This window comes from Cebidichthys violaceus, unplaced genomic scaffold (assembly GCF_023349555.1).
Source record: "Cebidichthys violaceus isolate CVI_PGR_0920_01 unplaced genomic scaffold, fCebVio1.0.p SCAF_40, whole genome shotgun sequence".
Taxonomy (NCBI): domain Eukaryota; kingdom Metazoa; phylum Chordata; class Actinopteri; order Perciformes; family Stichaeidae; genus Cebidichthys; species Cebidichthys violaceus.
Window position 1 is genome coordinate 1,758,938 of NW_027176595.1, and position 23,570 is coordinate 1,782,507.

Here is a 23,570-nt window from a genome sequence, read left to right on the forward strand (position 1 = left end):
TTATTAAAAAATAAAATAAAAATCAACTGATTCTCTTTACTTTGGGTCTGCAGATCATTCTTGTGCCCATGGAGGTGGCCATAGAGGACATGCAGAAGAAGACTCAGGAGCTCGCCTTCGCTACAAACCAAGACCCTGCAGACGCCAAGATGCTGCAGATGGTGCTGCAGGGCTCTGTGGGCACCACAGTCAACCAGGTTCCTGTTTAGATCCTTATAACCATAATGCATTTAAAAGGTCATAATCCCACATCCTCCCTGAATATGACTCCCATTCAAACGGGGTTGAACGTCTGGGTCAGACGAGCGGTGACAGACATTCCTCAGCAGATATGTAACGGTGTCTCCCCCGCACAGGGCCCCCTCGAGGTGGCGCAGGTCTTTCTCTCAGACATTCCTGATGATCCAAAGCTGTTTCGCCATCACAACAAACTACGCCTCTGCTTTAAAGACTTCACTAAGAGGTGATGACACACTCGCCGGCCCAGACTCAGACTGCTGTGTAACTAATAAAAAAAACAACAACCCCAACTCCCTGCGTCTTCTCTGCTCTTTTTCGGTGCAGGTGTGAGGATGCCCTGAGGAAGAATAAATCCCTGATTGGACCAGATCAGAAGGAGTACCACAGAGAGATGGAGAGGAACTACAATAAACTGAAAGAAGCTCTGGGTCCTCTCATCAACCGCAAGATCCCCCAGCTCTACAGAACACTGCCGGCTCAGGCTACGCAAACACAACGGTAACTTGAGACAGTAACACACACACACACACACACACACACACACACACACACACACACACACACACAAACGCCTGCGCACAGAAACGCACACAATGAGCTCATGCTACTTCTCCAACAAGAGCAACTTAAAACCAAACTGTACTCCAGCTCATAGACTCATAGCGACTTGAAAACGCTCACATTTCTCAAAGATCTTACATTCATTTGTGAAGGAAAGTTGGTGCAGCTCTTGAAGTATGGAAGCCTGTTCGACTATGGAAACTATCACCGTATGTTTTTAGTTTTAATCAGCTTTTGGCATCGGCTCTGTGCCTCATGTGAGGGTCTGAGGACTGCTGCTTCATAATGAAAGACAGAGCTACAGTCTAAAGCACCTGCCAGAGTGATCCTTTAATACTGGGGACAAATGTATTTTTAAAAGGTGTCAATTCAGAGTATATCTATCGCCTCCGCGTGGCTCTCAACATGGCTACGAAGCGTCGGCTCACAGCTAATGATGCTAACGGCGCTGAAGGTGCAAACAGCAGCAACCGTGTTTACCTGGGGGGGGGGTAAACTATACCTTTACATAGAAATAGTTGTTTGCTGCTATATTAATAGCTGAATTTAGAATTTAGCACCTTTAGGACGTAATTGCTTCGTCCAGATTTAATAAACATGATGTTGAGGTAAAATGTCACTTGATATTACTCTGAGAGCAGACAGGTAACACTGAATAAATGAGGTGGTTCTACATCATTCTTACTCTTTGAAAGCAGATCTAAAGTCATACAGGCTTTTAGTGGGGCACCACAAAAAGACAACGTTCACAGCTTTCACTCCCTTTACAATAAACAATAAATCAAATGTCACAGAACTCATTATTGCATTAGACTTGTATCAAATTCGTCATTAGACCTTAATTCTGCACGTCTTCGGACACTTAAAGTAAAACCATCTGTATCGTCTTGCTTTTCTCTCGCAGGAACTCCTTCAGTAGGTCCAGTCTCCGCAGAGTGGACTGTTGAGCCACAACGAACTGGATAAGAACGCAGAAAAACAAGCTTTACAAATTAGCCCCATCTCATCCCGTCTGTTCCCCCTCCCCCCATCGATTGCACACCAACTGTCACAAGCACACACGCACCGTCCTCTCCCTCGTCTAGCTCGTTATTTTACCCAGACACCCCCCCGGCCACCCAGACACGCCATAATCCCCCCCCACCACTGTCACCACACACACACACACACACACTTGTCACCTCTCTCCCCCGTCACCACCGCTCTCACACCTCTGTAGGAGAAAACTTGAGCTGTTTATACTGGAAGGTTATCTGCACTGTAAACACCGACATTAGGAGCAAGGCTCTGACATGTCAGCGTTTTAAACCAAGCTTTAAAGAGTGGTCTCTTTACAGTAATCTCTCTGAGCTTGATCAGGTTTAAACTTAAGTTTTTACAGGACTAGAGCTGCCAAACGCATTTTGTATCCAAATCGTTTGGGAGGGGGGGGGGGGGGGGGGGTTCATGAGCTTATCTGTTTGTTTTTCCTCTCTTTTGCTTCCAGTGTTTGCTTTTGAAGAGGCTGTAGTTTGTCTGTTTTGTGTCTAGGTCTTATTTAATTTGTAAGAGACATTTTTTTTCTAAACTATGCCTGGTAGTAGTCACTGCCAGACTACCTTATTAAATAGTCCCAGGGAGTTTTCTTTTGTTATCAACAGACCAAATAACTGACATTCCTTCTTCCTCAAGTTGTCACATTTATCGGCCCATCTCTCGTTTTAAGAATTCATGAAGGAGCCGAGGTGGGACGCTTCTCCATCCAGAGTCCAGCAGGAATGAACTGTGGGAGCAGTTTCTGAAGGAAAGGGGCTGGATGGGATGTTAAACTGTGTTTTTTTTTTTAAACTGTGAAATTCTCTGCAGTCACATCATGTTTATCACAGAAGCTCTGGCGTCGTCCATCACCACCACCCTGCAGTGCAGTCTGATGACTGAATTCATGCATTATGTTTGCTATAAGTCCCTCCAAATGTGTCGTATGTGTCCAACGGTCCGGTTATTCATATTCATATATACTATTTCCAACTACTGTATCTTTTATATTGCACTATTGTAAACAAACTGCAGCACATTACCACTGTAACTACTAAAATATCCACGCTTTTGTTATTTTACGAGGCTGGAAACTGTTTGTTTTTTTTACCAACTAGATAAACATTTTTTTTAATTTATTGTCTTTTTTACTGCCTTCTATTAAATTTCTCTTCATACTTCTCTGGTCAGCTTGTATTTGTGTGGGGCTGCTGAGCAGAATGTCCCTCAGTATTCTACATTCATCACAGAGTTGTGTGCAGACGATAACTGAAGATAGGAAACGTTCTCTTTAGGAGTTAATCGTGACTTTGTTCTAATGGAATAACATTGTGATGCAGTAGGTCTGTGTAGGATCTGCAATGCTGGATGACAATAATAATACATAGGGGACTCATATTTACATTTATTATTTCTATTATAGTAGTTCCTTTTAGCAAAAGTTTCATTTTTGTGATCAGTTATTTATTGTGTATTTAAACATAGAACAAAGCAAAAATGAACAGCATAAAGGACATGATGGATTCATACAGTACATGAACAACAGGACTCCCTCAGTGTTTGGTGTAAACTCTGCTTTTCATTCTGTAATCAAGAAGTTAAACCAGGAACATCTGGTGTACCTCTGTGGTGATCAAATGAACTGCAGTTAACTATGTGATAGAACAGCTGGAAGTGAGTGTTGATTCACTGATTAGTTCACCTTTTATTGACTTTTTGAAAGACGACCTGAAGCCCTCAGCCCTCGGGTTCCTCTGCTGGATCTCATTGCTCTCTACAGTCACACAAACACCGTCGGCCGCCGTTTGTGTTCCATAGAGACCAGGCAAAGAAGTATGTGATCCAGATGTCTTCCTGGCCTCCCTTTTCCACACCATTAGTCTTAATTTCCTGTGGCGATACGTTGATCCACGTTATAGCCGGCAATGTTGTTCTACTTTACCAGAAGGAAGGGCTCTGCGTTCATGTTCAGGTACGAAGACTTGTGATGACTCGGGTCAGTCAGAGCTGAGGACTGGAAGTTTTCTACCGAACAAGATCACTCAGTACTCTACTGTATTTAGTTCAAATAAAGAAAATAAAACTGTAAATATGAAGTTTTAAGATGTGAATCTCATCAGTACGTTGTAGACTTATCTTTTCTGAATGGATATTAAAACCATTCAGCTTCTTGGGAAGCTTGTTGTACTTGCAGGAGTTTCCCTGCTGGTCCTTCTAGAGATCCTAAAGTGTTCAGGGGATCTGGCAGGTCCTCCTGCTGAAGTTCTATGGTGTCCATGGAGAACCAGGGAGGTCCTGTCCTTGGACTTCTCTTGGTGAAGGTCCTTAAAACACTAAGAGCTTAGAGGGTCATATCATGATGGAAAGTAAGTACATTTATCTATGTACTGTATTTATTTTTCAGATACTTGTTCCGTACGAGAGAATTTCTGTTTAATGCTACGTTATAGTTCTACTCCTACAGGTCAGAGTCTTATTCATTTATTTTACATGCAAACTTTATATTTATAAAATATGATGCACTGTTATAGACTATGCTCAGTGAGTTTATTTAGCTGGTAATACTTCTGTACTTTTACTTCTACTGTAGGTCTTGTAGAGTATATTGAGGTATTGCCACTTTAGCTTAAGACAAAGAAGGTTCTTTGTGTCCATAAAGGGCCATGGATGGAGGTCCTTGGATGGCAGTGAAGTGTTGGTGAAGGTGTTTGGATTTCCTTGAAGGTCCTGTCTGGTACAAGTCCATGAAGAAGCATGGATCCATGGAGGCACATGACAGCCCTGTGAGATGATGGAGGCCGACTGTGAGCTCCCTGATTGGCCTCGTGGTCGCTGGCCCTTTAAGAGGAGGTGAGGGGGGTGGGCTCGGAGCATCTCGGCTGCGGTGTTTTTGTCTCCGTCAGTGAGCGCTCCTCCTGGGCCGAGGCAGCTGAAAGGATATCCAGAGAGCAGGTAAGAACCGCCAATAACTTGCGATTCCTCTGTGTGAAAGCTGTGTGGGTCTCTCTTTGGCAGCCTGTTATTTGAAAGCGCTCCAGACGAGCCGCCTTCTTGAGAGTGTGACTTCTTTTGTGAAGCGTCGGTCCTGCCCATTCCCCGGTCCTCTCTCTCTCTCTCTCTCTCTCGCTCTCTCTCTCCGAAGTAACGGGTCCTTTATCCCCTAAAACCAACCCCGCTTCAGTGATACTCATAGTACTACCTGCTCCTCAGAATTATTAGGTTTCCTAATTCCACCCGAGTGTTTCTTTACCTTTTAGAGGAAAGCTGAACAGTCTCATGGTCGCTCCTCCTCCGGTGCGTGTCTTTTTTGTTCAGAGCATCATTGGAGGCTCTGCACGGCGGCGAGAAGCGCCGTTAACATACAATCTCTATAATATTATGATCATAATAATCATATTCACATATGAACTAGTAGTGAATCCGTTCAAACGGAAATGTGAGTTATCGGTGACCTTTTATTTATTTGGGTTTTTTTGATTATAATATAAATGTCTATTAAATAATTTCCTATAGGAATGTATGAAAAATGATTTAGACTCCATGTTCAGTCTGTGAAAGAGGGGTTTTGCCGCGCGACCTCAACTTTTGTTGCATTGATTAAAGAGTTGCAATGTTGCAGCGATCTTACGGTATACTGTAGGTTGCATTGCCAATTCCCCCCCCCCCCCCCCCCCCCCCCCCCAGTCATTTATGAACGAGTAACACATTTGGGTGTTTCTGTCTGCCCTTCATTATGAAACTTTCCCCTCGTGCCTTACACATGATCTGTTGCATCAATCTCACCATTTTCTCATTGTTATTATGTCTTTCTTAAATGAAACGCTCAGTGAAGACTAAAGACTCGGGGGAGAGGGTGGGTCCGTGCATTCTGCAAGTTTTCATTGCTTCCAGATGTTCGTCAGCTTTTCGTTGCCGCTTCTTGCCCTCAAATTTGCTCGTCTCGCCGCCTGTAGCCGGTCAGTGGTCACCGACGCGAGCTTCTCTCCTCAGAAGAGGGATTAGGGCTGATGGAGTTGCGTGTCAGCTGGACAGGAGGAGGGTAAACAAATTTAAAAGTCTATTTATCCAAATTTGTGCCTTTCAGGAGCTATTAGAGGCTCTAAACGGATTCATTTCCCTTAATGAACTAATAAGTTGGGTCGTATTATGCATACATGAAGATTTCCCCCTGAATATGTAATTTGTTTGTGTTAATATGGAGGCTTGTTCGTTTAATAATGACCTTTATGTGTCAGTACGTCTCATGATATGTGTGGTACACGAGCCTGAATCACCAGTAAACACATGAGATGTTGTGATGATTCGGGACATGCCAAAGCTGGCAGGATGTGGGGGTGCAGTCATCAGCCTGTTGCACTGCTTCATACGTACAATACACCACTGTCCTGCTCCTGTGTAATGGGCTGCTGGCTGTATTAAATCACCTCCCAGCGGACGGCCAAATATTGTAGCAGCTGCATGGCACTCAGATGGGTTGTGTGCTGTCAGTCATGGCGTCACGCGGTCTGTGGCCCCAATATGTCTTGTAATATTTACTTTTCTGCAGGGATTAGTTGTAGCCAGGTGTACCTAATAAACAGGCAACTGAATGTTTCCTTATTGTTTTGAGATCTAGTGCAATAATAGTGAAAACTGACCCCCTGGAAACCCATCAGAGACCCCATGGGAGTCCCTCGCACCGCAGTTTGGGATTCTCTGGTCACGTTTGTGTGCAGCCGGAGTTTCCTTCAGAAGTTTTTTTTTTTTTTTTTTCACCGAGCTGGAATGTGATTGTCTCATTACAGCTTTTGGACCCAGGGGTGCAGTGGAGGAATGCAGGGTTATAAACCCCATTTGCACGCTGGGCCACACGCCGGGCATTTAAATGGTTTAGTGACGCTAATGAAATTACACCCTGAAACCTGCGAGAGATGGTCTGTCACCGTCTGTAAGGTCCGCCGCTGATAAGCAACTCCCCACAGTTTTACTGCATGATGGATGAACTGTTCTGTTAAAACAACACACGGCATCAGTGATCATTGCCATCTCTGAAGTAGATCAAGTTAGCGATATAAAGATCTATAATGTTGTTAAGGGGCCTTTTCACTGACTCCAGGGCTGAGCAGTACATCAATGTTACATCAATGTTTTGTTATGAGACTAGATATCGTCTTAGATAATATGGTAATATGGAATAAGTGTTGTCTTTTCATGGTTTTAAAAGCTGCATTACAGTAAAGTGATGTAATTTGCTAAACTTACCAGACTATCATTTGCCTTTAGTGGATAAATTGGTGATTATATCCACATTACTGATGATTATTTATCAAAAATCTCATTGTGTAAATATTCTGTGAAAGCACGAATGGTCAACGCTACAACATCGTCACAATATCAATATCGAGGTAATTGCTTTCAAATATTGTGATGTTTTATTTTCTCCATATTAGAAACCCAAACGGACTGTTCTTCACGGTGTCCACCCTCAAAGCAGCCTGCACCTTTGTCCCAAAGTTCTTAGTCGTATTAGAGGTTGATTAGTTTAAAGTGGGGATAAACATACGGCCCATTATTACAGGAGTACCATCCGTCTGATTTGGTGAAGACAGAGAGGGTTAATGCTCCTACTTATCTTCATTGATCGGGGCAGCCGGCATAGAGACGTTCTCAGTGAACATATGGTCTAATCTGGTTTATGAGGTACTATGGACTGTGATTATCTGCCTAAATAATCTCACTTCATCTCCTTCAATACATTAATCACTCAGAAAAGCAAGATGGACATTCTGTCCAGTAAAGCTCACACACACACACACACACACACACACACACACACACACACACACACACACACACACACACACACACACACACACACTTGTTGGGATAGCCAGTGTGGTGGATGTTTTCTTTGCCTGTTTTATTGTCTTTATGTCCGCAGTCTTTAGTTCAACCGCTCTCGCTGAATCAGGAAGTAATTGATTAGCTCCCTGAGAGAGAACCACTTCAGTTCAGCGCCGCTGCAGCGAGGCTACTTCCTCCGCTCTGCTCGGTGCCACAACACACGCCGCCCTGAGCTTTTGACCCCGGCTCTGCTCTGACCGGCTCCCCACCGCCCATCTTACTGCCATCTGGACTTCGTCTTCCTCCCCTCCAGACCCCACAGTTCTCTTCAAAACAGCACAGAGCTGTGGCCTCTCTGCTCGCCATCATTCTTAATCCCCACCTCCACAACTGCACAGGAATTTTCTCCCTTTTTTTTTTTTTTTTGTCTTCTGTCCCGGTGCCGCTCCTTGCCGCTCAGCCCCACCCTTGCTCAGTTTCCTGTTGGAGGTCAGCACAATGACCAATAGCAGACTGGCGGGTGTTTACTCTGCTCCTGATCCAGGAGTAATGGGAGCTGGTCGGCTCCTCCTCTTGGCCGTACTCGAGCCAGACTGCTCAGCACCAGCGCCGTCTGCGCCTCCATACCACCACTCCTTAATGTAAAAAACAGGGCCAAGAATCCCGGAGGGGACGTCCCACTGGATTACGATTTCACTGTCCTGAGTTTTAAGTCCAAATTAGTCAGAAACCACACAGCGGCACAGACGCACACTGTGTTGCCATGTTGATATGAGATCATCTGGCCTCGTTACACGTGGTGAAGTCGTCTGTCAAGCAGTGACGTACACCGTTCAGCCACATTTCCCTCGGTGACAAACGACTGTTGTTGCTTCCACATTTAGCATTCTCAAACTGTTCAGGGGAGAGATTTGTTGCAATTTTTTTTCTGATTTATTATTCATGCAGGACCATTTGGCTGAATGAAGCCATCTGTGCTGCAGAGTGAAGAGGAGGACAAAGAAGTCTTAGTAGATAGATCAACAGCCGTGTCTCCTGTTGTGATCTTTATGTAGCGTTTCAAACTCTTCCCCATGTCTATATTGAGGTATCTGCGGCCTGTTGCTCTGAGGGGAAAACCTCTGAACAACAATCAGCTTCATTTGGTTAGACAAAGTGCAGCTTCTCATAGGGATTCTCTATTGTTGGCCTATTTTTAGAGGAGGAATGCAGAAATGATGGCAATCTTCTAGGCGGAGCCTTTTAAGATTATGAGGAAAGGTCCTTTTTAAACTGTATAAACTGATCGTTCTCTCAGCCTATGCGATGGTTCTGATGCTGCAGCAGACTTCATCCTGGTGTCAGCAGCAGTGATTCATACTGGTGGTGTTCAGATCAGAGAACAGTCATGGTCTTCTCATTTGAGAACTTTCCATCTCAAACTCTCAGCAGCATTTCTTCCCCCCTCCTCCTGCAGTTTTGCCTTTCTTTCCTCACATTCCCACTCTTTCTCTCCCTCCCTCCCTCACGCGCCGCACTGCTCTCTTCTGCTTTCTCTTTCTTTCTTAGCCCTTCTCCCTTTTTTTTCCTTTCTTTCCCGTTGACGCTCTCCTCCCCTTGTTACTCTTTCTCCTGGGCTGGGAGGAAGTGACTGGGTTGTTTCTGGATCCTTTGGGAATAGAAAGATGGAGCTCCCTTTTCCTGTAACCCTTTCTTCCTCAGACCTCAAACTGTAGCCAGATATCGTCTCAGTTTGGCAACATTCACTTTGCTTGGTTTGAAGAGGTGCAGTGGCAGAGCAGTGGTCATCTGAGAGCCTTTCTAAGCTAAAGTGACACTAGAAAAAGGTGCATTTGTAATCCGTTGTCAAAACGTTGCTACTGTCAGATTCATCGTAAAGAAGACAGACAAATTAAAAGCAGCTAAATCACTTGGCTTTCATATCAGCGTGCCCTTACTTGAATAAATCAACTTAAAAGCTACAGCTGTGTTTGTGGATCTGTGGGAGTCTTCAGGCCTCGGTCAGTGTTTTCATCGGCGCTGTGTGGGAGTCGGTGGGAGTTCAAGTTGTCTCCTGTAACGTTTGGTATTTGTCTTACACAAGTATTTGCCAACCACGCAGTTGTCTTGCTTTAATCCTTTCCTCTGAGAGCAGATTTTGGCATCGATGCATCAGTTTGTATAATCGGGTAGGGATGCATTCATAATATTGTGTCATACACAATTAGCAGCGCAGATTGTCGGACATTGTTGGAGCCTGGGGCACCTCTAGATATCAATCACTCAGTCCTTTTATTTCCCGTCTCTGTCAGTGTGTGGGTCCATAACAGCGCTTCATCAACTGCTTGTTTGTTTTGAGGCAAGTTCTCCTCACCACACACTCGTACACACAACCTCTCTCTCTCTCTCTCTCTCTCTCTCTCTCTCTCTCTCTCTCTCTCTCTCTCTCTCTCTCTCTCTCCCTCTCTTTCTCTGAGATATGCCCCTCCTTGCTTTCTATTAGAACCAGCTGTGGAACTAGGGGCTGAATGAATGGCTCTTTGTGATTTGGCTGTCGTTCCAGTCTAAAAGGTCTGTTTCTGCCCCTCCGCCCTCGGTGGCATTGGCATGACCGCAATATGAAACAATGCGCTGAACAACAACACGTCTTGTTGTGAAATTACGCAGTGGTCACCCATCGGCGTTTTTTAGGCTGCGAGACCCACCCGACAAAAAAAGTCGACCGCTCTTACGCATCAGCCTGACTCTGAGCAGCCGGAGCAGAATGCATGAGAACCGGCAGACACAGTCACGCAGCTTATCTGATCGACGTGCATGCAGAGGTTACAGCAGCGCAGGCTTCACGTCTGTGTTGTCCATGAAGGGGACGCATTATAAGGCTCATGAAATCAGTCTGGGTTTAAGGTGATCCGTTCCCACAAAAAAAACAAAACTGGAGGGTGTGTTGCGCCCGTGGATTTGGGGGTGTGAGTCACAGAGGCAAGAAAACAGAAAACATTGCCCAATCACATGGCAGGGAGGCTCCCGGCCTTGAATTGATTAGAGGGCCTTGGATTGGAGAGAGGAATGGGGTGGGGGAAAGTGTTGGGAGAGCAGCTACATGCATGGATCAGGCTGCAGTACAAGGAGATCAGACAGAGATTGGCATTTCACGGCGGTACCATTGTTCACATCCGGCTCGTCAGTCAAAACCTCTGGAATGTTTTTTTGTGGCTTCGCAGCCGGCTTGTTTACGGTCTTGCGGTGGCCTCTCTTTTGTAACCTGTCTGTTTTTATGTCTGTGTCAACAGAGCTACACACCTTTTGACATGTTTACCTGATGTCTTCTGGTGACTATCCGGATACCTCCCTTTTTATTTTCATGTGACCTGGGCTACAAACTGCTGCTACTATCAAAAACGGTGACTGACCTTTATTCTGGTTTCCCCACAGGTGCTGACTGTAAGAGTGCAAGAGAAGGAAGGGAGAGCAAGGAGCCTGGGGAGGAGAGATCCCGTCCTTGCAGCGCAAGCAGCTGGTATGAAGCGGAAAATAAATCCCTCTTCCCTCTTTTCCTAATTCACAAACCATTCCCAAGCTTGAGCAGAATAGTAATCGCCAAAGGCTCAGAGAGTCAGTAAGGCAGTGGAAAAAAAAAGATCTTCTCTGGGTGGTGGGAAGAGTGGTATTTCAGACTTAGCAATACTGAGGTCTAATCCTTTGTATTGGCAATAATAATAAGGTGACTCAATGAATGGGAGCCATGAGTTTGATAAACTTGAGAGAGCCGACCTCAAAGTGAGGCCTGGCATCTTGATTTACGTTTCAGGGTGGTCTCAATCCACTGATTCACTAAAGGCACAATAATCTATACACATGCTGTAAATCAAGCAGACTGTATGATTGGGAGTGCAGTAATGAGCGTCTCGTAGTGGTTGCTGAGATGTCAAAGACGCTACAGTATGTTGCAGTTATTCTCCTGACATGTTACAGGACATACCACAGATGTGTAATTTGTGCTGGGTGACCTGCATCTTATCCCCCCAGGGCTGTCTTAATCTTAATAGCAGGGGATAGAGGGAGTAGAACTTCCGTTAGTGTGGTGTGCAGCTGTATGTGGCGGTGGGTGGGGGGGGGGGGGGGGTCCTGGATGAAGCTGTCCAGGGAGAGTCGCCTGAAGAATGGCAGTGTGACGATGAGGAAGGACGCACACTGGTTTCTGTTCAGATGTCATCTCAAAGGAACTCTGTTTGCGAGCCGAGAGAGAGAGAGAGAGAGAGAGAGAGAGAGAGAGAGGAAGGTCAACCACTCCTCCCCAGACACACATGCTGACACATCTGAAACACCCAATGAGCCACTGTTGGAGAAGCAGATGTGGAGGCCCGGTGGAGTGGGCGTTTTGAGGGGGTGATGTGGGACGAATGGCACCCGAGGAGAAGAATTTTTGAAGGGGTTTTCTTGTGTGGATGTGATTTGTAGAAAACTGCATTCAAAGAGGACTGCAGCGGACGAGCGCTCTCGTCTGCTGGGCCGCGGATGTTTGGTTGCCTAACTGCAGATCCTAATTATATCTCATCAACTGTCCCCTGTCAGCGCCGTCCTCCACCCTCCTGCACACACACACACACACACACACACTCACATAGACATGCTCGCTCACTCTCAGCCACTCCCCTTCTCTCTGTCCTGTTCTCACTTTCTCACACATGTAGGCATACCCAGACCGCACTGTACAACATGAAGCACATGATCAATCTATCGCTTTCCTGCCATGCTGGAGATAAACAGACGCTCACACTGCCTGGCCTCCATGCCTTTAATTCTTAGTTTTTAATCATAACATATCTTTTAGATCCATGCAGTGCTCCCTATCTTCTTTTTTTTCTCTAAAACTTGAATGTAAGGAAGTCTTACAGTTAGTGTCGGACATCTGATAAAGTCCTCTGTCAGCAAAAATATAGTTGGCTTAGTGTCAGTGCCCTATACAGTTAACAGTGTAATCTTTAAATTCTGTCAATGATGAAATGAGTCTGTATGTGCATACACGCGGTATTTCCATGCCTCACAGTGTGTGCAGTAATCTTGGTACGAGGGGTGATGAAGGGGCACCGATAAGGGGACTCGCACCAGGACATTAAACTGGCTGCAGGACTTCAAAAATACCAAGTCAATTCAGTCAGTGTTTCCAGACGGCCTACTTTTCACAAACGAGCAAGCGGTGACGAGGGTCACAAGGCAGCACGAGCGAGATCCTCGCCCCTTAAAGTCTACAGTAATATGAGGATGTTCAGCTGGGTAATGCTTTGGGTGGCTTAAACATTATATCCTCAATTCCCAACAAAGTGATGACCTAGAAAGTTAATCTTTCCCAAGCAGACACAAACTCACAGGCATTGGCTTTGTGGGTTCTGTGTCATTGCTGGCACTTTGTTATTCTCTGTGGGAGGAAAGAGCACAATCTTTTGTTAAGAAGATTCTAAATGCATTACCCCTGATGTGAAAAATGTCTTGGAGTTCTCAGCAATTCACTATGCTTTCTGTGTCGAAGTACTGAGCGGGTGAACGAGGGAGACTGTGACCAGCTGAAACCTCCTGATTGTCAGCTGACGTGGAGTGAGGGGGGGAGGGGGGGGGGGGGGAGCACCAGAAAAACACTAAAAGAAGACAAATAAGAGAAGACACAGGAGGGGAAGATGTGGAGAAAGTGAGGGGGAGAGAGAGAGAGAGAGAGAGAGAGAGAGAGAGAGAGAGAGAGAGAGAGAGAGAGAGAGTATCTGTAAACCCTGATTTGAGAGGCGAAGTTAGCGTGCACCAATGATTCCTAATAAGGTTGTAACTGGCAGTCTCAAACCTCTGTCTTGGATTCAGCTGCCAGGAAACTTTCCTCTGTAACTCCTCTTCTCTGAGCGCTCAGAACAGAAACAAACACACAATCGACTGTGACCCGCTATGCTCCCGAAAATGAACAGATAAAATTAGAAAGGGAGGCAGGAGGGGGACGTGGTGCGAGAATAAAAATACGGTTAAAAAGAACAATCATTTATTGCCAGAACGCAAAACCGTATGTAGTGGAGGACTCACATCTATATGGTCCATATGCCTTTTTATGGTAAACATTTTGACTCGTCACAGTAGGAAAAGCACAGGTGTAAATAATATAATGAATGATGGCAGAATTCTTTGATTTCAGGGTCCTGGTGTTGTGCATGCTGGCTCACTGTCCCTCTCACCGGAGCACTCAGATAGCACAGAGCCATCCTTAGTGTTACTCACACCTGAGCTTCTCCTGCTATGACAAGTCAAAGTGTCTGCTGTGAGAAAAGTCCTATTTATAAGATGTTCCTATAAACACGGTCATGTTTCTGTTGGGCATACACAATCATGTGCGATTGCTTTCATTAGAATATACCTCCCCCCATCTGAGTATCTCCACCCGTAGACTCACAAGTCAGTCTCTTCTATTCTATTTATTAAATAGCTCTGATTTGAAGTCTTGTGGTTCCATATTGTTTACTCATTAATAAACTCAACTCGTGTCTCTCTCTCTCTCCACAGGTGAGAGTTGGTGGGTGACTGTTTGAAAAGCAGCCACAGGCTCATTATGGCTCAGGTGCTGCATATGGACCCCGGCTTCCCAGGTGCAGCTTCTGTTTATTTTTACTAATATTTCTCCACATGATAATGAAGTTATTTTTTTGATTATTACTTATTTTTTGTTAAGATTTAAACTGTCCAACTTCCAAGTAAATCAACAGTTGTACTGTCCAGACACTTCTACGGTCAGGTTATGGTAACTGTGCCATTCCACTCTGTGCCTAATTTGCTGATTGTTTCAGCGTACATATGTAAATACACAGTAGCCCAAAGTTAATGCTGTTATCTAAAGTCTGAGCCCAAGATTAGACGCAGATTTCCGTTTGTTTAAAGTTGATTTCCTTTCCCCTCAGGGAAACTCAACCCGCCTGCTCCCCCCTCGCTGCACGGCAAAGAACAGGAGGCGCCCTACTCAGTGGAGACCCCCTATGGCTACCGTCTGGACCTGGACTTCCTCAAATATGTTAACGACATAGAAAAGGGAAACACTATCAAGAAGGTACCCATCCATCGCCGGCCACGCTATGGCTCCCTGCCCCGTGGCTATGGCTACACCGGCTCCTGGTGGACCTCCACCGAGTCTCTGTGCTCCAACACCAGCATGGACAGCCGACACTCCTCCTTCTCTTACTGCGCCCCGGGCTTCCACACGACGCAGAGGCCCAGCTTCAGCAGTGCCCGGGTGGAGAAGACCCTGTTAGATGCACGCAGGAAGCTGGAGGAGGAGAAAGAGGTGCGGAGATTCTCCAACCTGGGCAGCATGCACAGCAGCATGGCAGGCTCTAACACCTCGCTCAGCAGTGCACACAGCTACAACCGAGCCCACGGTGGAGGCGGATCCTACACCCCATTGAGTTCTGGCCTGTCCACGCCAGTGACCCCGACTCCGGCCCACCTGCAGCACGTCAGGGAGCAGATGGCCACGGCCCTCAGGAAGATAAGGGAGCTCGAGGAGCAGGTGAAGACCATCCCCGTGCTGCAGGTCAAAATCTCTGTGCTGCAGGAGGAGAAACGGCAGCTCAGCGTCCAGCTCAAGAGCCAGAAGTTCTTGGGTCACAGTTTGAGTTTCAACCGGGGTCGTCCCAGAGGAGAGCTCTACATCGACATCCCTGAAGAAGAGGCGATAACCGGGGCAAAGAGCAGCAACAAGCCACTGTCCCCCACCACCACCCCCGACGGCTCCAAGCTTCAGGATTCTGGGTGTGAGATTGAGGACACGGTTATTGTTGGTGGAGCGCGACCGGATGCAAAGCGGGAAGTGCGCACCATCGGAGTGGGACCAGAGGACTTGAGGGGCAGTCATCACGTGGGAGTCGGTGTTCGGGAGGAGGATCTGGGGCTGCTGCCAGAGACAAAGTCTCTGAGGAATCAAGTGGGTCAGCTCGAGGGCCAGCTAAAGAGGACTGTGCAGGAGCTGCAGGATGCGCAGCAGCAGGCTGCAACGGTCCAGAAGGCCCCTCAGGCAGAGCATCCAGTCATGGCTACCAGCGTGGGCTGGCAGGAGCCACAAGGCTGCAGCCTGCACACTCTGGTCAGCTTCACACAGCTGCCCCAGCAGAGGGAACAGAGGACTGTGGGAATCCAGGTGTACACAGTCGAGCAGCCCACTGTGGTGGAGGTGGGCACTCTGCTCCGAGCGGAGATCTGCAGCTCCCCCTCCCTTCAGCTAGCGGGTGGAGTCGTGGAGGGCCACCACAGAGGACAAGCTGAAGGTCTCTGACACTAAGATGTATTGCACTGCCATTGGTTTGCATTAGATTGTATAAGTGAAACCAGTAAACTAACACACGTCTTACTTTTCTTCTTATTGTATTCCTCCATAAGAGATGTGATTCGTTAAGGCTGAAAAGTTGAAGTCTTCTTTCTGTCTCACAGATGCTCCAGTTGAGCTGCCGATTGCAGTCAGCTCCAAGCAGGTGCGCGATGTCCTCAAGAGCGAGTTGTCCACTTCGGTGCCGGTAGCTAAACCCGCCGTCGCTGTAGGCACGTCTGGTAATCAGATCAGTTTGTTGCATTCAAAAGAAGAAGAGCCAGGCGTGCAAACATCCCCAGAAGCTGTCCAGTCACAAGAAGGCCCTAAGACAGGTAACAGGACTGCCCTCTGGTCAAAGCACCCCTTCACCATCACTACCTTTGTTCTAACCACATCCTGTTCCTCTCTCCAGCCTCATCTCCACAGTCTTCTCTGAGGTCCATTATGAAGCGGAAAGCCGAAGGTGAACCAGGATCTCCCTCCACAAAGAAGAACCTACAGTTCATTGGAGTCAATGGAGGGTAAGCAGCAAACATTTTCACCACTCACACCCACGGAACCAGTGTACTTAGCCAAAGGTATAATGGTGTCGGTTGCAAAAACGTGGCGGAGCTGTTTGACAGGGGCAACGTGTTCTTGACTTGCAGCTACGAGTCCACGTCTTCAGACGACAGCAGCAGCGAGAGCTCGGATGAGGGGAGTGACTCCAGCGAATATCATGAAGCCAGAGAAAAACTGCCAGACTCAGCGGCACAGCAACAGAAAACAACCCACAGCAAGGCTTCCCAGCCTCCAGAAAGCAACAGTGTACCTCAACAGACTGCCGTCAAGCCACCAGCCGAGTCGCACCAGAGTCCCAATCAATCTGCAACTGTAGACACAAAACTGCCAGACAAAGCCCTCCAGTCACCAGCAACAGACACTGCCTCCGACTCCTCTCCAGGTCCTCCAGGTCCTCCATGTCCAGCAAACGAAGCTGCCGCTAACGAAACTGTCGACCGGCCATCGCAAAAGCACACAGTCACCCAGGAGATCACCTCCACATCATCAAGCACTGAATCCACTCCTGAACAAAGCTCAGTCGCCTGTTCTTCATCGCTGTGTGTCACTAAAACCACTGAGATTACCCCGCAGCAGTTCACCGTCCAGTCAGAGACAACCGTCCTCTCCAGCCAGTCGGAGCCCAAGCCAGCGGCTGAAAGCCTTACGAACACCACTGCCACAGCATCGGCCAAGCAAGTCAGGTAAACGTGCACATGGTTAACAAACCGACTGATGGAATGATACGAGCATTAGTGACTGATGTTGTCTCCTGATCTGTCTCAGACTGGACCTCAGTGACAGCCTGATGTCAACCCTTCATGCCCTGCAGAAAGCCCTGGGGGAACCCAACGCCTTCAGCCAGCAAGGAGCAGTGAGTGTTCATTTCATTCACTTCAACCAAGATAATCCACTCAGCATTGATACTCCAGTAGTGTCCTTTTGATTGATTTATTTCAAATGTTCACTCATTCTTAAAACATGATGAGCTCTGTCCTGACTCTTTAAAAAGTAGAGTGTTTTGGGTTTTTTTACCATGAGATTTTGAAACTAGAAGTTTTAGGTTTCTTTTAATATAAGATCGCTAAATGTTTGAATTAGTTAAGGACTAACTAACTTGCTGTGTTGAGCTCTTAGGTTTTTTAACATTTTTGCAAGTACATGAAGAGCATACAACACATTTCCTGTGTGTTTCTCCAGAGGTTTCGGTTTTCCAACAAACCCTTTCCTCATATTTGATTTTAATAGGCGTATCGTGGTCGGTCTGTGTCCCTGCGATCCGTGCTTTTTGTCTGTCAAGTGTGCATGTGTCTCAAACCGTCCTCATTGTGTCTGTCCTCAGAGGGCAGCCTACACCACCGTGCTGCAGGAGTGGCTGCGCGTCTCCTGTCACAAAGCAGCGGACACGGCTGTTGTCGAGGCCTATATGAACACCTTCGCCTCAGTCTCCCCTCAGCTGCTGGAGTTTGTGATCAACATGGCAGACGGCAACGGGAATACAGCGCTTCACTACACCGTCTCCCACTCCAACTTCCCCGTGGTGAAACTGCTGCTGGACACTGGTGAGTGTGTGTGTGTGTGTGTGTGTGTGTGTGTGTGTGTGTGTGTGTGTGTGTGTGTGTGTGTGTGTGTGTGTGTGTGTGTGATTTTGGGTGTGCGTGAGAAAAGGTTGACTTTAAGTGTAGATGTGGCTGATATGGGCTCTAAATGTCCATAAGTTACAGACATTTACATTTAAAATCATATAAGAAAATGCCAGATGTTCAATTGTTCTCCTTTGCTCACTCAGCTTGAAACATTCCCGTCTCCAACGCGTCATACATCCCTGTCGTTGTTTGTGCTGCTGTTGTACCACCTGTCTCACTGATTGCCCTATTTACCTGACAGGCCTGTGTAATGCTGACAAGCAGAACAAGGCGGGCTACACGGCCATCATGCTGACAGCGCTGGCCGCCTTCCACTCTGACACTGACCTTCAGACCGTCCTGCAGCTGCTGCGCACAGGAGACGTCAACGCCAAGGCCAGCCAGGTGCGCCCTCTGCTGCTCAGCAGCTTTTACTGCACCTCCGCGAACAACCAAAGCCATGTGACTTCCAGAGCGGTCACATGCGCTATTCAGTACTCTCCTCACTAATGTGTCTGATAAAACCGCAGAGTTTTAATCACCAGATGCAGCATGTAAAGAAATAGTTCTGAAATCAGATCCACGTGTTGAAAATGAGTTTAAAGATGTTAAATGTGTGTTTGTAGGCTGGGCAGACTGCGCTGATGCTAGCGGTCAGCCACGGTCGAGGGGACATGGTGCGGGCGCTGCTGTCCTGTGGGGCGCAGGTCAACATCCGCGATGACGACGGCTCCACAGCACTCATGTGTGCGTGTGAACACGGTCACGTGGACATTGTGCGTCAGCTACTGTCTGTGCCGGGCTGCGATGCGACTCTCACTGACAATGTAAGCATGTATTTCCTTTCCATCTCCGTTCCTCTGCCTCTTCAATGTGTTTTTTTTTTTTTTTTATTGACAAAAGCTGCCCAGAATCATCTCACCTTCATCCCCTTGTTTCTTTCAGGACGGCAGCACAGCTCTGTCCATAGCCCTGGAGGCCAGCCAGAACGACATTGCCGTGCTTCTGTATGCTCACCTCAACTTTGCAAAGCCTCCTTCCCCCGTGAGTCCTTTGATACACTGCTAACACACACTTACTGTTGTCATAAGGGCATCCTTTATAGAGTAACCCTTTTACTCCAGCATTCAACAATCGCACAGGGAGAAATCTGCCATAGAGGAAGGAGTTATTGACTGATTTGTCCACTTACAGCTGCCTCATTAAGGCAGAGTGTTATGAAGGAAATCACTAACTGAGGAAAAGGTTGATGAAGCAGATTGAAGATCCTGGAAAAAGAATTTGAAACCAAACCGTATGATAAAAAGCTCAAACATATCTGAACTTTAAATTTCACACATTAGCTGTAATTTTTCCTGCAGCTTTACGACAGCTGTGAGTGTTTTTCTACCACATGCCATAAAAGCCTCTCCTCTGTATACTCAGGTGTCTGTAGTATACTTGGTCCTAGCTAAGGACATAAGTATGACATCAAAGTTTTCATCAATAATACCATTTTTTTTTTCTTCTTTTTTTCTTTGTTCAGGTGTCACCGAAGTCTCCTCTCTTGGGTTCCTCTCTTCCTGCCGGTGAAACCAAATGAAGCCTCCTACAGCCAATCCACAGTAACTACTCATGCTACAGTGCGATTTTCTTTTTTTTTGAATCTTTGTAACTATGACAAACAATGAGTTTGTGTGTGTGCGTTTGTTTTCACCCTCCATAATTTAAGTGCATTATAACGTGCAGATAATTACCACAGCTTGCACCATTGTTATCCGTTTCTTTTTGTACACTGTGGTCTTTTTTTTTAAATCACAGCGGTGGTTGAAAACATGGATTTCTTGTGTGTTACAATCTGAAAAACTGAACATCTAGCGGCTGTTTAGACACCGGTCCAGTCACGCAGTGATCCAGTTATCAGCACTGGTTTTAACAGCACTTCAAAGTCCAAACTGTTCACTGAGTTTCATTATAGGGTTCATTATAATACACTTTTTTAGTTTTACTCCATGTGAATCTCATATTAGTCGCTTTATAGAGCGATGTGTTTTCATTGTAATGTGTACAATAGCATTGACACAGTAGCATCATTATGTGTGTGACCATCACAGTCATTTGGAATAACAAAAGCCACTCCTCTCACGGATAAGTGTCCTTGCACCAAGCAGCTCATTGGTGCTACAAAAATCTAACTTCAGCAGTGTATCAATGTTTATACACAAGATTTACTAAGTCTAGAGTATTTTTGATATTGAGTTTTTCAAATTTTGACTTAATTCAGCACCTTCAAGGATCCATTTTTTTTATTTCCCAAACAACGGTTAACTTATTTCACCTTTTTAACCAGAGGACAGACTTTTTTTTTTTCTACGGCGACTACATTTCTCAAAATAAACCCAAAGACATATCTCTTCTATCAGCTCTCCTGTCAGCTCTGTGACACTGTACACTGTGGTGATGATAGTAACACAGGCCTAGCATCAGTGTGACGGGAGAAAGAGGGCGACGTGATCCTCTGAAGGCTACGGGACTGTGCTGTTTGTATTTTTATACGTGAAGGTATTTGGGATGGTAGTAAGGAAAGGTAGTAAGGAGTGTTTCTGTGTTTGTAATATTCTGTGCTTTTAAGATTTAACGAGACTTTGTTGAGAAACGACTGAAAGCACCGGTGGAGCCACCTCTGTGGTCATGCTGGTGAGATACGTCAGGGAACCAGGAAGTGTCTGATTGGGGTCTTTTAAAGGACGTGCCGTGTAAGATGTGAATATCAAAATAATATATGTCAATATAAACTGCTAGTTATTATGCCTAAAATCTAATTCCTCGAACAAAAGTGCATAGGCTATTGATGTCAAAATTTATATTACTTTTTAAAGACTTTTTCACAATTTTCATATTCACTTTGGAGCAATTGAATTTTTATAAACTTTTGTTTTTTTAATTTAAGTATCTATCTTTTTATACATTTAGAACTTTTAAGCTCACGCCTACTTTATGTAATCGCACAGCTCTTTAGTTTATCTTTTATGACGGTTTATGTAAAATTCTAGACTGTGTTTCTCCTCTTTCAATTTGTGCATTTTGAGAAAACAATGAATTAATAAATGTGGACCACACTGTTTCGTATTTATTCAATACTAATATTGTTTGCATGTCAGTTGCCATCAGTGTTTAGTTTGCACTAGCCAATATGCTACATCCTAGTATTTTTTTGGCCCATGTTTGTTTTATACAATATTGGTTTAGTTTTTTTACAGACTTGCAGTAATTGATATCTAATTAGAAGTGCATGTGATGAAATGTCCACTAGAGGGCGATCTAACACAGCTAGCCTTCAGGCTACATCACAGCACTGGTGTAGAACAACACTGTTCTCTCATTTAAAGGGTCCTGACTGTTGAGACCCTTTTTATTTTACATGTATACTTCAACTCAATTCCATTCTCAATAGCATAAAATATGTGAGATTATGGTTTTTATTTGACGTTGCCAAAACAAAATGACCTTAATATGTTTGGTAAACTATTAGGAATCTTTGTTCTGTGGTATTCAATACTCAGAGATATCATTTATGTACTATAACAAAACAAATGCTCCGTTAGTGGACGTTCAAACACAAACAAGAAGCAGGTCGACAGGAAAAGGCAATGCCTGAAGTCAGAGCACCAAGTGCAGGAGACTTGAACTGGGCTCCAGCCTAGCACAGCAGACCCTTTGATGTAGATGGAGCTCTCACACAATTTGGCCCTTTTTCTTCATGTTCATTGCAATTCATGTTAAAGGTGTTTTGTACCCACTCAATTCCAGTCTGAAATGTTGCTTCATGTCTGGAAAAAAACTAAAATGAAGAGGTTTCTGGAAGAAAGATGTTTCTGATGCAACTCTCCAGGGCCAACGATCAAATGTGACCGACTGACCTCCTGACCTCCTGCTGTAAGCCGTTCAGATTGGCTTTCTTTCTCAACTTGACAGCCCATTTCTGGCTGTTAACAGCACTGTTAGGAAGCTATCTGTGTTTCTAGCATGCCTCCATGATGTTCAGGCAATAATGCTGCACTGACGATACATACAAATCCCTTTTCTCGTTCAGTAGAAGTTGTCATCTTCAGAGGTATGACCTTCTGCTTTAACAGTGTTTCCAGTCCTTCAAAAACAACGCACAGGTCCAACTAAGGGAAGAGGTTCAACTCAACTTTTGTATTAAACAGTATTGTTAGACATCCGACCTTCATCATCAGAAATGAGTCAGTCTAACATTACTGTATAATACATGTGCTGCTGGAGTTTCACCTCGTCAGACTTTTTCCCTCCTCGATCTACCTTGGAAGAAGGTGAAAGTCAGAGATCCCAGATGCTAACAGGCCGACCCTGGAGCCAGTTTGACCCTTTTCTGGCGGATCCTGCAGAAAGTAAGTATGTCCTGCTTGGTTTGAGGCTTTAGAGTAGAGAGGATAACCTGAATGGAGGGTGTTGATAGATGAAGAACCAACCCGAAACCATCAGTGACATCAAGATGAGTTTGGGTTTCCTTGTTGTCTATGTTGTAGAACTTATGCAGGCTTCACATTTAAAGTTGCCTTGAGGAAGTTTAATTGTGAGCTAACTGTTCCAGACTTGGGAATGTTGGCATGCTCTCATGTCCATCATGTTCCTCTTGAGAGGAAGGTGAGTTTTCAAAGGTGCAATGATGGGACATTTTGAAGAGTGCTCTGATGTTTTAGAATGATCTCCTTGATGTTTTGTTAACAAAGAGGAGGAGGAGGAAGCAGAACCTTTGTGTTCTATTTGTGCTCTAAAGTAGTTTTCTTCTCACTTTATTTGTGCAAGTTGTACTTATTTGTATTAGGCAATGGACAGCCATGCACATTACTTTAAAAGACTCAAACAATGCGTTGCATTTTGAAAGTCTGCTCTCTCAATCTCAAAGACAGTCCCTCGTCATAGCACCAGCTGTTCTCCTCAGACAGCTGCTCGTCTTTGGGAGGAGCCGCTAAGATAACAGGACAATGGAAGCAATGCCTACGGTCGACACCAAAACGCTGCTGTTAAGAACTCTTGCTTGAGACAGTGTAGGATTTAATCAGAAATGAGACCGCTGTTTTTAATTCTACTGAAGCAAAAAGGTTTCACTCACTTCAGCTTTGACTTTCAAACAGTGTGTCTCCAAGAGTTGAAGGAGATCACTTCTCTTTATTCTCTGCACTAGATAGCAGGTGAACTGACCGAACAGCACTAATTGTGACCATGACCACTATGAGCATGTTAAGCCAAACTGTATGGACAGCAACAAAATGAAACGTGTAGCCTTAAACAGATCTGTCTACATCCAAACGCATTCAGCCCTGAAACAAGTACTCTGCTCCTTTGGTTCAAATCGACAGACGATTTCCGGTTACGTAAAGCAGACGTGTGTTCTTAGATATCAGCTGAACCACAGGCTGGAAATAGAGCTTATCTATGGATTCTTTTGAGTGGATCCA

General features: G+C 45.5%; 2 protein-coding genes across 4 annotated transcripts in view; both read left to right on the forward strand.

Annotated features, from left to right (window-relative positions):
- dock6 (dedicator of cytokinesis 6) overlaps window positions 1–2,238 on the forward strand; it is a 28,002-nt gene extending 25,764 nt beyond the window's left edge. For all 3 annotated transcript variants that reach the window (XM_068728065.1, XM_068728067.1, XM_068728068.1), the window contains 4 exons: window positions 54–197; window positions 357–463; window positions 565–738; window positions 1,706–2,238. In XM_068728065.1, the coding sequence (XP_068584166.1) occupies window positions 54–197; window positions 357–463; window positions 565–738; window positions 1,706–1,748 (468 nt within the window). In that variant the 3' untranslated portion in view covers window positions 1,749–2,238. The remainder of the gene's footprint in view (window positions 1–53; window positions 198–356; window positions 464–564; window positions 739–1,705) is intronic.
- Window positions 2,239–4,678: 2,440 nt separating this feature from the next.
- kank2 (KN motif and ankyrin repeat domains 2) lies at window positions 4,679–21,206 on the forward strand. The gene is made up of 13 exons (XM_068727969.1): window positions 4,679–4,767; window positions 11,050–11,134; window positions 14,152–14,234; window positions 14,544–15,902; window positions 16,066–16,275; window positions 16,356–16,464; window positions 16,591–17,187; window positions 17,270–17,357; window positions 17,826–18,045; window positions 18,371–18,513; window positions 18,735–18,935; window positions 19,054–19,152; window positions 19,634–21,206. Exons 3-13 carry the CDS (start codon window positions 14,198–14,200, stop codon window positions 19,688–19,690), a joined length of 3,120 nt encoding a protein of 1,039 aa, XP_068584070.1. The 5' UTR covers window positions 4,679–4,767; window positions 11,050–11,134; window positions 14,152–14,197; the 3' UTR covers window positions 19,691–21,206.
- The last annotated feature ends 2,364 nt before the right edge of the window (window positions 21,207–23,570 follow it).

What these genes read in the sequence shown, in the direction of transcription:
- kank2 (XM_068727969.1), top strand. Translation starts at nt 14,198, where the DNA reads ATGGCTCAGGTGCTGCATATGGACCCCGGCTTCCCAG. An exon ending in GCATCGGCCAAGCAAGTCAG is followed by an intron (nt 17,188 to 17,269) that starts GTAAACGTGCAC and finishes GATCTGTCTCAG; the next exon opens with ACTGGACCTCAGTGACAGCC. An exon ending in TCAACGCCAAGGCCAGCCAG is followed by an intron (nt 18,514 to 18,734) that starts GTGCGCCCTCTG and finishes GTGTGTTTGTAG; the next exon opens with GCTGGGCAGACTGCGCTGAT.